General features: G+C 38.3%; 1 protein-coding gene across 2 annotated transcripts in view; it reads right to left on the bottom strand.

Moving 5' to 3' along the window:
• LOC114036382 (glutathione S-transferase-like) overlaps positions 1-15,904 on the bottom strand; it is a 48,860-nt gene that overhangs the window by 2,397 nt on the left and 30,559 nt on the right. For both annotated transcript variants that reach the window (XM_027852888.1, XM_027852887.1), the window contains 5 exons: positions 15,269-15,375; positions 11,294-11,345; positions 7,815-7,947; positions 5,303-5,444; positions 387-518 (listed from right to left, as the gene is read on the bottom strand). In XM_027852888.1, coding sequence (XP_027708689.1) covers positions 387-518; positions 5,303-5,444; positions 7,815-7,947; positions 11,294-11,345; positions 15,269-15,355 — 546 coding nt within the window. In that variant the 5' untranslated portion in view covers positions 15,356-15,375. The remainder of the gene's footprint in view (positions 1-386; positions 519-5,302; positions 5,445-7,814; positions 7,948-11,293; positions 11,346-15,268; positions 15,376-15,904) is intronic.

Raw genomic sequence — 15,904 nt, forward strand, 5'->3', positions numbered from 1 at the left:
TCTCTTTTAAAAATGTATAAAGGTTTACTTCCTTAATTGCTGGAAAGGATTTGAGCTCTGGGCTCACCAATGGTCTTCATGCCTACCATCTGAAAAGACATCCAGCCATCATCTGAAGGGTGGACAACAGATGTCTGATTTGGGCCACAGTGATTCATGAAGACTAAGGATTTCTGTTCCTGGAGGAAAGGTACACAGAGGAAATTCCAGATCTTTTAAACAAGCAGGTACTGATCACTTACTATGTGCTCAGCACTGTGCTGGAGATACAAAGAAAAAGAAAAAGCTATCCCTGCCTGCAGGGACCTTACATTCTAATGGGGAAGAGGACATGTACATCAATAGATATTTGCAACATTTATAGTGAATGCTTTTGATGGAATTACCTGCAGTTTAGGGAATGCCGAGAGAGCATCAGACTTGCATTCTTCAACCATTAAGATGAGTTCAAGTAGATGGATATCTGCCCAGCTCAGCTGGTTGCCAACAAGGTAATTTTTCCCATGGTCTTTTAATGTCTATAGGATGAATGACAAGGAGAGAAGGGAGAGAATTTGTGGGAATATACAGCACATTTCTTGAAGACAGCATATTTATTAGGAGACAGGGTATTTTCTCTGGCTGTGCCCCATGCCTGCAACACTGTCCCTCCTCTACTCTGACAACTGACTTCCCTGACCTCCTTCAAGTCCCAACTCAAATTCTGTCTTCTGCAGAAAGCCTTCCCCAGCCTCTCTTAATTCCAGTGCTTTCTCTTTTAATTATTTTCTATTTATCCTGTGCGCTGCTAGGTGGAGCAATGGATAGAGAGCCATGCCTGGAATCAGGAAAACATGAGTTCAAATGTGGCCTCAGACACTTACTAGCTGTGTGATCCTGGGCAGGTCATTTCACCCAGTTTGCCTCAGTTGCCTCATCTGTCAAATGAGCTGGAGAAGGAAATGGCAAACCACTCCAGTGTCTTTGTCAAGAAAACCCAAGTGGAACACAACTGCACAACAAAATGTATCCTGTACATAGGTTACTTTGTATATATTTGTTTGCATGTTGTCTCCTTCCTTAGATTGGAAACTCCTTGAGGGCAGGGACTATCTTTTGCCTCTTCTTGTATCCCCAGTGCTTAGCACAGTGCCTGGCATATGGTAGGCATTTAACAAATGTTTCTTGACTAACAAGGTCGTAATAATTTCTCTATTTGTTTGTGTCCTCTTCTAAATTGTTCTCTTTGTTTTTGCTCTTTTCATTATACTATTAATTCATTCAATAAACATTTATTAAGCACCTACCATATATACACCAGGCACTGTGCTAAGTGCTGAGGACACAAAGAGAGGTAAAATACAGTCCCTGCTCTCAAGGTGCTCCCAGTCTAATGGGGAAAGCAATGCATAGACAACTATGCAGAAATGATATATACAGGATAAATTGGAGATACTTTCAGGAGGAAGGAGGACCAGGAAAGGCTTATTGCATAAGACAGGACTTTACCTGAGACTTGGTGGGAAACCAGAGAAGTCAGGAGGCAACATGAGGAAGGAGAAGGTTCTAGGCAAGGGAGACAGCCAGGAAAAATGCCTACAGGGCCATGGAATAATGGTTCCAGGATCTCTAAGGAGGCCAGTGTGAGGGGGGTGAGCTTTAAGAAGACTGGAAATATAGGAAAGGGCTAGGTCATGAAGGAATGTCTTTATATGTGATACTGGCGGCAATAGAGGGCCACTGAAGTTTACTGAAATGGGTTGAGTGGGGGGAGATGACATGGTCAGACCAGAGCTTAAGGAAGTCCAATTTGACAGCTAAGGGAAAGATGCCCTGTGCTGGGGAGTGACTTAAAGCAGAAAGACCAAGCAGCAAGCCACTGCAATGGTCCAGGCATAGGGTACATGACAAGCCCTGCTAATTATTTCCTATTTATGCTGCACATAGCTTGCCTTGGAGATATTTGTTTGCATTTTGTCTCTCCCATTAGAGTGTCAGCTCCTCGAGGGCAGGGGCTGCCTTTCTCCTCTTTTGTATCCCCAGCACTCAGCACAGTGCCTGGCACGTAGCAGTTGCTTAATAAATGTTTATTGACTTGAAGTTTACATATATTGAAAAGTTCTAGTTCGTTGAGTATTCTTAAGTTTATAATAAAAAAAGTGCAACCTGATATATTCTTACAAGTGAAATAATTCCATCCCCCCATTATGGGGAGAGAGGGAGAGAGAGAGAGAGACAGAGACAGAGACAGAGACAGAGACAGAGAGACAGAGAGAAAGAATTATGTGAATTATGTAACCTAAGATGTTATTAGACAATTTTTAAAAACAAGAGTACTGGGCCAGGAGTTAGGGAATCTGGATTCTTTTTGTGACTGTAATAGTCACTAGCTCTGTAATCTTGAAAAATTCTCAAGGCCTCAGTTTCCTCATCTGCAAATGGAGTTGGTTGAACTACCCCTTTTTTCTTAAATTACCTGCTTCACAGTGCTGTAGTGCTTAGCATGTATGTCTAATCATGCTTCAAGTGATTCTTCCCCAATGGGGAAGGAATCTTGGATCCTTTCCTGAGAAGACCTTAACTTAAGCCTGTGATATCCCTATAGTGGGGGAAGATCTAGCCCCCTTGACTACAGTATCTTTTTCAAGCTTGATGAGGAACTTCAGTTCATCCACTCCAAAACCTCTCAGACTATCTAAGCATCAAAGTCTAAGCTACCCAAAGCTGTTAGGGGGCAAAGTGGATAGAAGACTGAATCTGAAGCAAAGAAGACCAGAATTCAAATTTAATCTCTGACATTAGCTATTGTCACCTTTGGCAAGTCATTTAACCACTGTCTGCCTCAGTTTCTTCACCTGAAAATGGGGATAATAATAATACCTACCTCCCAAGGTTATTGTATCAAATGAGAAAATGTTTGTAAAGCATTTAGCACAGTGCCTGGCACATAGATGATGCTTAATAAATGCTTATTTCCTTCTTCATTTATTTCTCAGTGTGCATAACTCCATGTGTGAGAGAGAAACATGGAGTTACAAAAATTTTTTTAAAAACAAAAGTATTTTTTTCTTCTTTCCATCCTTTTTTCTTTCTTTCCTTCCTTTCTTCCTCCCTCCCTTCTTTCCTTTCTTCTTTCCTATGTCCATCTCTTCCTCCTTCCCTCCCTCCCTCCCTTCCTTCCTTCTTTCCTTCTTTCCTTCTTCAGATGGAGGCTCAGGAATTGGTAGCCAAGTAATCTCTTAATTTCTGATCACATCAGGAATTATTGAATGAGTAATTATTACTTACAAATTACAGAAAACAGCGTGGTATCTCTCTACTCACATCTGTTAGTGATCACCTCATATTTACCCAAATCCTTTATGATATTATTCGATACTTTTACAATGGCCTTATTTTTATGGTCAAATTCTATTACTATAATTTAAAATCTTCTTGGAGTTTTTCTTAGTATAACTGCACACTAAATGCCTAAAGTCCTGGCTTCGATTTTGTTCAAACTCTATTTAAAAGTCTATTCCGCAAAACATTAGTGCCAATGCAAACAAAAAACATACTAGTGTGTTGCAATGAAAGCTAAAAAGCACATACACACACAAAAGCAATAACTAATTATACAGCAGGCATTAGCAATAAATTCAGGGCCATGTGCACCTCAACAACTGTGTAATCAATAACACAGAACTCCAAGCAGTACTTACTAACAACAGTCAATACCTTTATGGGCAACAACCCACAGGCAGTAATGTTGCATGATACCTTTGGAATCCTACAGGAATCACTGAGTTAGCCATAAAAGTGAATCTCAAAAGAGAGCAAAACCCAATAAATCCTGGATTGGGGGAAAGCACTTCAGTCCACTGAAGGAAAGAGGGGGGAAATAGAATTAAAAAAAAAAGTAAGAAAAATAATTACTTTTTGATGAAATGAAAAATATTTCAGCCAAAAGGAAACATTTTTAAGCTTAAGGAAACTCATAAAATTTCAAAAATAAAATTTACAAATCCCAAGGACAAGCTAAGGTCTCTTCTAGCTATGGCAATCAGTAAAACACATGACATATCCTAAACCCAGGTTACAGTATAACCTGATTCCCTTTTTTCCCATTGTCCTTTGCCCATATTAGGAGACCAATGGGATCATCTGTTGACCACATCTTCAGGTGTGTTGAAAATCTGTCCTCAAGACTTGTAAATTATGGAGACAGTGCTGTTTCTAAAATCCTTTGTTAATGCAATTCCTTTTTTTAAACCAAGGAATAAACCCCCAAATATTTCTAAAGATATTCTCCTACAATGGATTCTATGAATTAGCTTTCACCATCCATCAAAACTGCCTGACCCATGGATAGATGTCTTTTCCTCTGTGACAGAGAAATAGGCAATTTGGGTAGCAGCACAACAAACTTCTGTTTTGGTCATTGTTTAACAGACCAATAGACACTCATTATAAATGTCTCCTCCGTGTAAGGCAGTGTGTATGGTGATGGCTAAAACCAACATAGTCTCTGCCATCCACGAACTCGAAACCTAGCAGGAGGAGGATACTAAAATGTTGTATTCTCCCTATAGAATGTAAACTCCTTGAGGGCAGGCTCTATTTCATTTAGTCTTTGTGTCCTCAGTGCTGAGCACAGTCTCAGGTATATAGCTGGCTCTTTAATAAATGCCTGTGGCTAGGCTGAGGCTCTTGGTCTCCCTATGTATTTAATGGGTGCATATTAAATGATTTAGTCAGAACTAAGTCTGTCCCAGAAGGGTTGGATTGCACCAACTTTATAGATAGGTGCAAAAAATGTCATTGAACCCTTCTGTTTTTATCCTCATAGAGCATTGCCACCAGCCCCTGCCCCATTTACCAGTCTAAAAAGGTACATAGGAACTTAAGGACAGTACCAGGACTAGTCATATAATTTTTAATTGTAAGAAAGGAATATTAACAAACATCTCTCTTGAAAAACCCTGCATGTTGTGTCTTAAGTGGCTACCCATCTTATCTAGCTCCAGTTCTTTATGAATTCATAGGATCATAGGTTATAGAGCTGAAGTGACCTTAGGAGTCATTAAGTCCAACTCCCTTATTTTTCAGATGAAGAAACTGAGGCCCAGATAGGACAAGTGACTTGCCCAAGGTCACACAGCTGGTAAGTGTCAGAGGCAGGATCGGAACTCAGATCTTCTGTCTACAATGCCAGTGGTCTTTCTTCTGTACCACGGAGCCTCCAATGTTTCTGCGTTGTCACATATTTGCTCAGATTGTAGTGGAGAAAGTGTCTGTAATTTCAGTGAATATGCAGGTAGATCACACACTCATTGGGCCATACCTTCTCATACACTGGGAAGAATCTTTGAGTGATTCTCTCATTGATGAAGCTAAGATTCTTCTCCTTGTCTTCAGGCAAAGACAATGGGGAAAACATAATTATGTCGTACAGATCTCTCATTCCTTCCACATACATGTCAATACTGGAAAAGGAAAGAAGCACCAATAAAAATATGATTACTAGCTCATCCTATTACTAAGAGACTCCAATCAGATAATGTATGTAAAATGCTTTGCAAGATTCAAAGCTCTTTTTACCTATGTCATTATTATTAAATGTAGGAACAAATAAAATACTATATGTGAAAATGCTTTTTTAAAAGTACAAAGTTGTTCATCATTTCAGTCAGTTTTGACTCTCAATCATCCCAATTGTGGTTTTCTTGACAGAGATACTGGCATGGTTTGCCATTTCCTTCTTCAGCTTATTTTACATTTGAGGAAACTGAGGCAAACAGGGTTAAGTAATTTGCCCAGAGTCACACAGTTAGTGTCTAAGGCCCAATTTGAACTCAGGAAGATGATTCTTCCTGACTCCAGACCCAGCACTCTATCCACTGCACCACCCACCTGTCCCTCCCCCCACTCCAAAAGTATAAAGTACTGTTGTGCAAATGTAAGGTATTATAACATAGCAAGAAGGATTTCATAAGCAAGTTATCAATTTATCTTTGTTGTATAAACACTGAGATGCACCATGAAGTAGTAGATACAGAGCACTTTTCTGTGTGTCGTGGATATGGACCCTTCTCAGAATAATGTCTTTAAATGCATAACATGAAATACATAGGATTGCGAAGTAAACCAATTATACTGAAATACAGTTATTAGCAAAATATTTAGATAAGTTCACAGGTCGCAGGGTAAGAATTCTGCCTACTCATATGTATATTAAGGCCCAGATGCTGAAAACGGTTCATCTGCCTACTGCCATGCAGGAGCTTCCTTAGAATAGAAAAAAAAAACTTGATTCGGGGCTTTAAAAACATCAAGCCCCATTTAAAAGACACTTTCAACTTAGTTTGGACAAACATACAAAACCACCGAGTAAAGCAGAATTTACTGTGAATTGTTGTGGTTTTGTGTTTTCAGTCCAGGCCTGTAATTTCATCAGTGAGGGCAATTCCCTCAGCCTTGAAGATTGACGAGTCCGCTCTCATTTATAGTTCATTTATAATGTTAGGGGGGCACTGAGAAATTAAATAACCTTCCTGGGGCCACATGGCTAGGGTCCATTTAAGCCTGCACTTAAATTCTGAAGTCAGATTGTTTTACTCTTTGTATTTGTACTGTCAGGGCTAGCATGGTACCTGACACATTTATTGTTGTTCGGTCATTTAAGTCATGTCCAACTCTTCATGACCCCATTTGGGGTTTTCTTTGCAGAGATACTGGAGTGGTTTGCCTTTTCCATCTCCAGCTTATTTTACAGATGAGGAAAATGAGGTAAAAAGAGTTAAGTGATTTTCCCTGGGTCACACAGCTAGTAAATATGGGAGATCCAATTTGAACTCAGATAGATGATTCTTCCTGACTCCAGGGCCAGCCCTCTATCCACTGTACCACCTCGCTGCCCACACCAGCACATAGTAGGCACTTCATAAATACTTGTTGATGGATTGATTCATCCAGTATGGGTTGCATGGCCTCTCCATGACGAGTTAATAAACATAGAAGCTAATTTTTAAAAAACATCTTCACTTTCATTAATAGTGAATTTGTGTATTGTTTTTGAACTCATGCTTTTACAAATCATTAAAATGATTTTAAAATTATAGTTATTCTATTTTGAGATCTAAAGTCAGTATTTCTTCTTTTTTGAACAAGTCATCTATGTATCTGTGAGTGGGATAGTACATTACAAATCAGCCTTAATATATATTAGTAGGAAAGTATTTCCAGCATGCCCTTTAAGTTAAGACTGAGTTCCATAAACATTCTATTAGATTGTAAGCTTTTTGGTACTGTCTTTTGCCTCTTTTTGTATCTTCCGCATTAGCAACATTTCTGGCACATAATAGGCACTTAATAGGTGTTGACTAATTGATAAGCAGCCTACAGAAGCCAGTATCGTTACTTTATAGCAACACTCTACTAAGCAGTTAGAGATTTAATTTCCTCCTTTGACTGCCCCCCACTTTGATAATACCATCTACTAAAGATATATTTACATCAGGGTATCTTAGATTTAGGGCACCTGGGAAAGGGAGTTAACATTTTTACTTACTTATTTTCATAACATGCTGATAAGAACATTCTTCCTCTGTCCATTACATAAAAGGAGATACTTTCTTAACATAATTTCATTGAGAAGCAGGGGAAATAACAGATAAAGAGCTGGCCTTGAAGTCAGGAAGACCTATCTATGGTCGAGTTTAGCCTTTGACCTCTACTTGGTGGTGTGACCCTGAGCCAATCATTTGTCAGAATCCACTGTCAAGTAGAAATTTCCTAAATAAAAAAGGGTGGCATCTATGTTATATTGTAAACATGCAAAAAAACGATTACTGTACAGGACTTGCTCCTTCAGGTCCTTCCCATACAAGTTGTATTTTCCAGCTATATATCTTAGGATGGCTCTGGTTTGTACCATCTTCATTCCATCAATTTCAACCATTGGTAATTGTTGATACATTAGTTTTCCATCTATAAAAAAGAAAGAGAAGTCAACTCAGTGGCTTCCCTCCCCCCCCCCATTAGAGTATGGTCATGGGATCATAGTTTTCCAACCAGAAAGGACCTTAGCTCAGTGTCCAATTTAACTCTTCCATTCTACAGTAGGGGAAATTGAGGCCCAAGAAGGGTGAGGGACTTCCTCAAGGTCACACAGCTAAGTATCAGAAGCAGGATTTTAATCCGTGAGCTCTGATTTTAGAACCAATGCTCTTTCCGCTACATCAGAACACACTGTGTTGGGGGGGGGGGTGGCGGAGGTCGGGTAGGGGGTGGGGGGTTGGGGTGTTTGGTTTAATTTCCATTCTAAAGACACTGCCTCCCACCCTGCAAATGGGATTGTGCTTTCTGCCAAATAAGGTTGTTCAAGATGTTAGGAGTGACTGACTTACTCCTTACCATGTACTGAGAGACACTGACCTCTTTGCTGTTCCTCAAACAAGACACTCCAATCTCTGGACTCCAGGCATTTTAACTGTGTGTGCCCCATGCCTAGAAGGCTCTGCCTCCTCATCTCTGCCTCCTGTCTCCCTGGCTTCCTTCAAGTCCCAGTCAAAATCCCACCTTCTCCAAGAAGCATTTCCTAATCTCTTGCTTACTGCGAGTGCCTTCCCCGTGTGGGTTATCTGCAGATTACCCTGGATATATTTTGTTTGTTCATAATTGTTTGTTGTCTCTGCTCCATTAGACTGTGAGCTCCTCTGGAGCAGGGGGTGTTGGATTTTTTTTCCCATTGCATCTACTCTTATTTTTATTTTTCAATTTAATTTATTTTGTTCTGAACTTAAGAAATAAAACAAACATTTCAATAACATAGTAGTATAGAAAAAAAAGATGATTGTTAAAAAAATATTTTTTTTCCTTTCTTTCTATCCCCTGTGCTTAGTGCAGTGCCTGACACATAGCAGGTCCTTAATAAATGCTTCTTGACTGACTGAAAGCTACTGCTGGAATGGCATTGACAACAGTAGTTTTGTGAACCTACTATGTGCACTTCAGTATGCTAGGCACTCTGGGTGGTATACATGAATGTAGGAAGGATCTCTTAGGATTTATCTGTGACCTTGTGGGACTAGGGAACTCCCTATATGGGAATTTCCTCCATCTACCCAAATGACAGCTCTATCTATGACTCGGTCTTTACACTGTCTGCTTGGGTAATCTATGATTCTTGACTTAAAGGATTTTGCCTTTAAATCTTCTCTCACAAATTGATATCTGCTCCCTCCTGCCTCTAGCCTCAAGTACAAACTCTTCTTTTTGCATCCAAAACCCTTCATGGTCTATTCTAGCCTGCCCTTGTAGACTCCTTATACATGACTCTTCACACACCCTGCCTCCTAGACAAACTAGCTTACTTGCTTTTCTGCCCACACAACATTACACCTCCTGCCTCCTTGCCTTTGTATGGGCTGACTTCCATCCCTAGAATTCCCTCTCTCTTCACCTTTCCTGATCTTCTAAGCTGCTAGCACCCACCTTCCCCTGAAAGTTACTTTTCCCTTGCAATTCTTTTGTATTTGAATAACCTCTATATTTACTTGTATAGGCAGGTAGGTGGCTTGGTGAATGAATAGTGCTGGATTTAGAGTTCCAACCTTGTCTCAGGCATCTGCTAGCTATATAACCCTGGGCAAGTCACTAAAGCTCTCAGCCTCAGTCTGCTCATCCATAAAACGGGGATGATGACAGCACCTACCTCCCAAAGTTGCTGTGAGGGTTGATGGAGATAATACTTGTAAAATACTTTGGAAGCATATGAATGGTATGATGATGATGATAATGGTGTTTATGCATGATGTTTCCCCTAAAGAATATAAGCTCATTGAGGTAAGGGACTATTTCATTTTTTCATCTTTTTATCTCCAGTAACTTGGATAACACCTGGTACATAGTAAGTGCTTAATAAATGCTTGTAGATCAATTGATTGATCCACACCCACCCTTTCTTTAGCTCCCACAACCATTCTCTAGGCCAGGGTCTCATCACCTCTCACTTAGATTCTTTTTTTTCTCTTTTTAAAAATTAATTTATTTTAAACTTAAATACACAATAAGAAAAGAAACATTATGAACTTGTACACAAAATTAGAAAAGAAAAACATTGTCATGTGCACAGCAGAATGTAAGGGAGGGATCAAAATATACAGCAATATATTTCCCTTTCAAGAAAGCCTGTATAATAAATACTACTCATTGTGTTCAGAGATGTCCATCTTTCCTTTACTTCCTTGTAAAGTTTTCTTTTGTTCTCTGCTGTGCACTATTTACTTCATTCTTTTCCCTCCCTTCCTTCCCCACTCTTCCAAGAAGATACAAATAAGGGCTGATATATTTATAGATACATATACATTTATATACAGACATATATGTACACATATATACATATATGCATATGTATACACATATATACACAAAGATATATACACGCACATACACATATGTGTACACTTAAATTCAAATATATATACTTAGATTTCTATAATCATACTTATATATAGGAATATACATTCACATGCATCTATACTTATTTGTTCTCTGTTTCCCTGAGGGTGCATACCCTCTTCCTTCATATGTCTGAGTCTTTCCATATTTTTCTAAGTCCACCAACTAGCCATTTCCTACACCACAGCAATATTCCATCCTTTTACTGTCTAGTTATTTTACATGGTCTAAAACAATAATGTTTGATATGACTGACATATAGTACACTTTCCCTATTTTTCTCTAATGATTAAATCTACTTTAGCTTTAACTTTGTCTGCCACCTAGAATCTTTCAGTGTTTCTCACTGGTCTCTACACCTCCAGTCTCTGTCTATGCCAATCAGACCTTCATAATTCATCTTCCTGAAACACAGCAATTATCTAGATACTTCTTTGCCCACACACAAAAAAACCCTCCAGTAACTCCCACCTGCCTGCTCTTTCCTCACATTCAAGATCCTCCATGGCCCTGACTCCAATCTAACCTTTCCAGTCTTAAATCCCATCAATCTTTACTTCCACCACTATTCCTTCATAGAAGCCAAGGGCACTTTGTTTCAGGAGTAAAAAAGCTTTACTTTCTTCCCTGATGTGGTTGTTTTGAAATTCAAACCCTACCTCTTAGGTACAGAGGAATACACATGTGTACTGTCCTAGGTAATTCCCTTCCATGCTATGATTTGTAACATACTTTTTCACAACTATAGAATCAGAGAATTGGAGGGCTTCAAGGGGATCTTAGAGACTTTCTGCATGTGTTTTCAGGCAAGGCAAGGGTAGTTAATCTGATCTTCAAGGACTAGCAGAGCACAACAGCAAGGCTTTGAACTCACCCTTAATTAAATTCTGAAGTTCTTCAGCTGTTTCCAAAAACACTTCTTCAAACTAGAAAGGAGAAGGACACATCAGGATATGAGAGTGATGGAATCATAGAACGTTAGCATTGGCAGAGACCCTAGAGATCACCTAAGACAACTAGGCTGTATGAGGGGTAGAGTACAGGAGTAGGAGTCACAAAGACCTGAGTTTAAATCCTGTGTTAGGTATTTACTAGCTGGGAGACCCTGGGCAAGTCACTTAACTTCTCTGAGCCTCAGTTTCCTCATCTGCAAAAATGAGGACCTTGGACTAAATGATCTCTAAGGTTCCTTCCAGCTCTACATAAATGACTCTGATGCTTTTGTCCAAAATTTCTCAAAAGTTTTGGTTTCAGAACCCCCATTACCTTCTTAAATGTAATAGTATTGAGGACCTACCCAGAGAGCTTCTGTTTCTGTGGGTTCTGTCTATTAATATTGGCCATATTAGAAAATAAAACATGAATTTTAAATATATTTATCAATCATTAAAAACAAACCCATTACATATTAACATAAATAATATATTTTCATGAAAAAATGACTATTTTCCAAAACAAAAAATTAGTGAGAAGAATGGCATTGTTTTACATGTTTTTGCAAATCTCTTTAATGGCCAGTCTTAGCTGGATTCTTATATCTGCTTCTGCATTCAGTCTGTTGTAATATGTTGTTTTGGATGAAATATATGTGTATATATACATATACACATATAGATATAGATAGATAAAATCCAGCTCCACAGAGATATGTAATTGGAAAAGGGAAGAATATTTTAGTAGGTTAATAACATCTTAGTACTATTATGAAAAGACTCTTGATCTCAAATACTCTCTGAAAGGATCTTGGGCAACTTCAGACTACACTTTGAGAACCACTGTTCTAATCTACCCTCCTCCCCCCCTTTTTTTTTAAATTAAAAGATGAGTCTTAGAGAAATGATTACTAGATTATCAATGCCTAGAGGGTAACAATTTGGATTTTTTCATTTTTGTATCTATCCAGTGCCTGACAGAGTACACTGTATCAGTCCATACAAAGGATCTGTGATTCTGGCAATCATATTATGACTACATACATAAATGTTGTTGTTTGAGGCACATAGAGGTTAAGACTTGTCCAGGAACATATGGCAGGAACAAGTGCCAGGGGCAAGATTTGACTTCAGGTGTTCCTAATTCTAAGCCCACCATTCTGTCACTACAATCACTACAAGTTACCCGTTTTTTTGTTTGTTTGTTTGTTTGTTTTTTGTGAGGCAAGTGGAGTCAAGTGACTTGCCCAGCGTCACACAACCAGGAAATATTATGTGTCTGAGGTCAGATTTGAACTCAGGTCCTCTTGATTTCAGGGCTGGTGCTCTATCCACTGAGCTACCTAGCTGCCCCAGACTACTTTTCTATACCTTTTAGGGTTAGAGAGGGGAGAGGTTTCATAGATAGAGGACTGAGGTGTCAAACCAGCTGCCTGCAAAACTCCTGAGTGCATGCCCAACCAGATTAAAATGTAATTGGGAAGTGTTTATAAATAAAATTAGATGCATACCATTTAGTCATCCCCATTCTATTTGAGTTTGACACAGCTGATAGAGGGAACACTTTTTTTTTGCATAAGTAATGACTTTATTGTAACTTGATGTGCTGAAACGCAAAAATGTTTTCAGCAACAAGATACAAAAAGTATCTGAACATAAACTTCAGCTGATTAAAAAAAGAGGCTGGCCAGTTTGATGAAAGTGTTTATACATATGTTATATATTTTCTAAATCATAACCACCCCAATACTGGTCTTTCATTATAACAATGTGTTTATTTCCAAAACAGGACACATGGGATATAGAATTAAGCGGACTGCCATGCACAATGATGAAGTCAAACATCTAAAGAATTCCCACAAATTCTTCTTCAAATATAAAGTCCATTTACTGCAAACAGAAAATAAAGGGTGAGTCTAATTCAATTCAGCAAACATTTATTAAGCACCTACTATGTGCAGAGCACTGGTTAAACTAGTTTAATCTTGATAATTTATAAGGAAGCTCTGTGTGTGTGCATGTGTGTGTGTGTGTGTGTATCTTTCAAATACATTAAAACCAGTGACCAATATTATTGAGTCAATTTCAAATAAATGAAATTAATACTCAAAATCTAGACTGAAATGTTGATTTTTAAAATATGAAACCCCTTTACAAGGAAATAATGAATTCTTAAAATTTCATTCTTAAAATACTTATTTTAGACCATGAGAATGCAAATATAAATATCTGACATGTTTGAATTAGGAAAAAAAAAAACCTCTTTCCATTCAAGAATACTGTATAGAACTGCTTGCATTGGATTTTTAAAAATGAAATCATCTGAATAAAGGACTTGTTAGATTTTAGGAATGTTGGTCTCAATTATACATTAGCAAAGACAATTTGCTGTCCTATTCAATTGTAAGCTTATTACAATGTCAAAGAGGGAAATAAATTAATCCAATATTTTCATAATTCATTTTCAATCAAGTTTACATATGCATCAGTAATACTTGAGAAAACTTAAGATATTTTAATGTTTTGTAACTTAATTGTATAATAGAAGTCCTAAAAAGGCACTGTATTTTCTTATTTCAATATGCAGTAAATTGACCACATAAAAAAGTATTTTACAGCTTCCTGGATTCCTGAACTGCCTCCTAAAAAAAAAAGTTGAAATGAAACATCTGAAACTAACCTGTCATTTTAAGATTTAACTGAGTCCTATTTTCAGAAAAAAATCTATCTCTGTAAAAATACCACACACACATACATACAAGCATGTACATACACACAAGATGACTCCCAGACCAATGTTTCTCACTATGCCACACTGCCTAATTAATATTGTGACTATTATTAATGATTGTAATTACTGCTCATAGGCATAGATTGAGACTCTTAATCTCTTTAAATGGCAACTAAGTGGTGTGGTGGACAGAGTACACAGAGTAGTCTTATTTTCAATCCTGTGATAGAATGGGGTCCTAGGATTAGCAGAACTGAAGGCCCTCAGACCCTAGGACACAGACAGAGTTAGAAGGAACACTGGGGGTTGTCTTGTCCAATACCCTCATATGGAAGACAGGAAACTGAAATCCAGAGAGGGGAAGTGATTTACTAACATCAGTTAGGAGTGGGGGAAATCATTCATCACCACCTGAAAGATTATCACAAATTTTTTAGCATATCAATCTAAATTATCAATGTTTAAAAATTTAGAAACTTCATCAAGACTTTATGAAGGCCTTGTATATAATGAATCTGAATCTTCCCCACTCTCTACCCAAGGAAAAAAAAAACCAACAAAAATGAAGATCGCTATAAATCTCTTTAGAAACTAACCCAACCTCTGTTCCTTGGTATTTTTCAATTTTCCAAAATGATGAGCTTTTAAATGAATAACAACACTAAGCAATAATGGCCAGGCAGTTAATGAAATAAATGGGAACCAGTATCATTCTTTGTGTTATGGCATGGAAAAAAATATTTTTTTAAGGAGTCATTGGAGTCAACAATCACAGAATATCAAACCTAGAAGAGGATCTCAGAAATCCTGTAATGCCAGCCCCCTATTCTACAAGTGATGAAGCCGAGACTCAGAGATGCAAGCTAACTTGCCTGAGGACATCCAGCTAGGAGGTAGTGGTGCCGCCACTTGGACCCTGGTCGGCTGAGTGTCCACTGAACTTGCCCCTAGGCCTTGAATCTACTTTCAGAAGGAGAACTCAATCAACACGTAATTATCAAAATAAATTTGCCCTTCAAATTGCTCCTGTGACTTAGTTCACTATCAAAAAAAAAAAAAAGATAGTCACCATGATTAGACCCCTCTTTTCGAGACAGTCATTAAGTAAGATCCATGTGACTTCTCCTCTAGTAAATATTGACTGAGTCTGAAGAACAAGAACAAACGTAAGAAACGAAGCATCTACCTCCACACCAGCAGCGGCCAGGAGCCAGCGCACGGATTCCATTCTGCCTCTGCCATTGAAGTAATACAGTTTGGGCTTCGCAGCCATGATTCTCAATTCCTGGTTTTCTGAAGAACAAGAGAGAACAAACAGCCTGACCAGGACCTCGATAGACAAGCTGTCCTTTTTGTAGTCTTTGCTGTACCTGGGATACATGAGAAAAGCCCAAACTCTCAGGGCCAATGATTCAGAGGGTAGATGGGGGAGGGAGGAGAATCATGTGAAGAGCAGGCTTCAAATCTCCCATTTTCCCTCAAAGACAAGCTGAAGGCAGCTAGACCGGAACCTATTTAACTGAGTGAAATGCATTTGGGACTTTGGTGAGTAGGAAATGATCAACTTAACCTGGTCTACATAATATAATTGAAATGCAAAGATGAAGTTTCTTTGTTGTGTAAAGAATGTTTACTAGGATAATTTTTATCATTATATCAAAGTGGATCATCCAAGTCTGGGTGTCATGGATACTATACAACTCCCTTTTTGACTCCAAGTGTTGTTTGGGGCTGATCCTAGTTATGCAAAATTCACTATTAAAGCCCAGAAATCACAAATCAAATAAAAAAGTTTTCATTTAGGACGGATAGCAAAATAAAC

Source organism: Vombatus ursinus, unplaced genomic scaffold (genome assembly GCF_900497805.2).
Source record: "Vombatus ursinus unplaced genomic scaffold, bare-nosed wombat genome assembly UNPS02009835.1, whole genome shotgun sequence".
Classification (NCBI taxonomy): Eukaryota; Metazoa; Chordata; class Mammalia; order Diprotodontia; family Vombatidae; genus Vombatus; species Vombatus ursinus.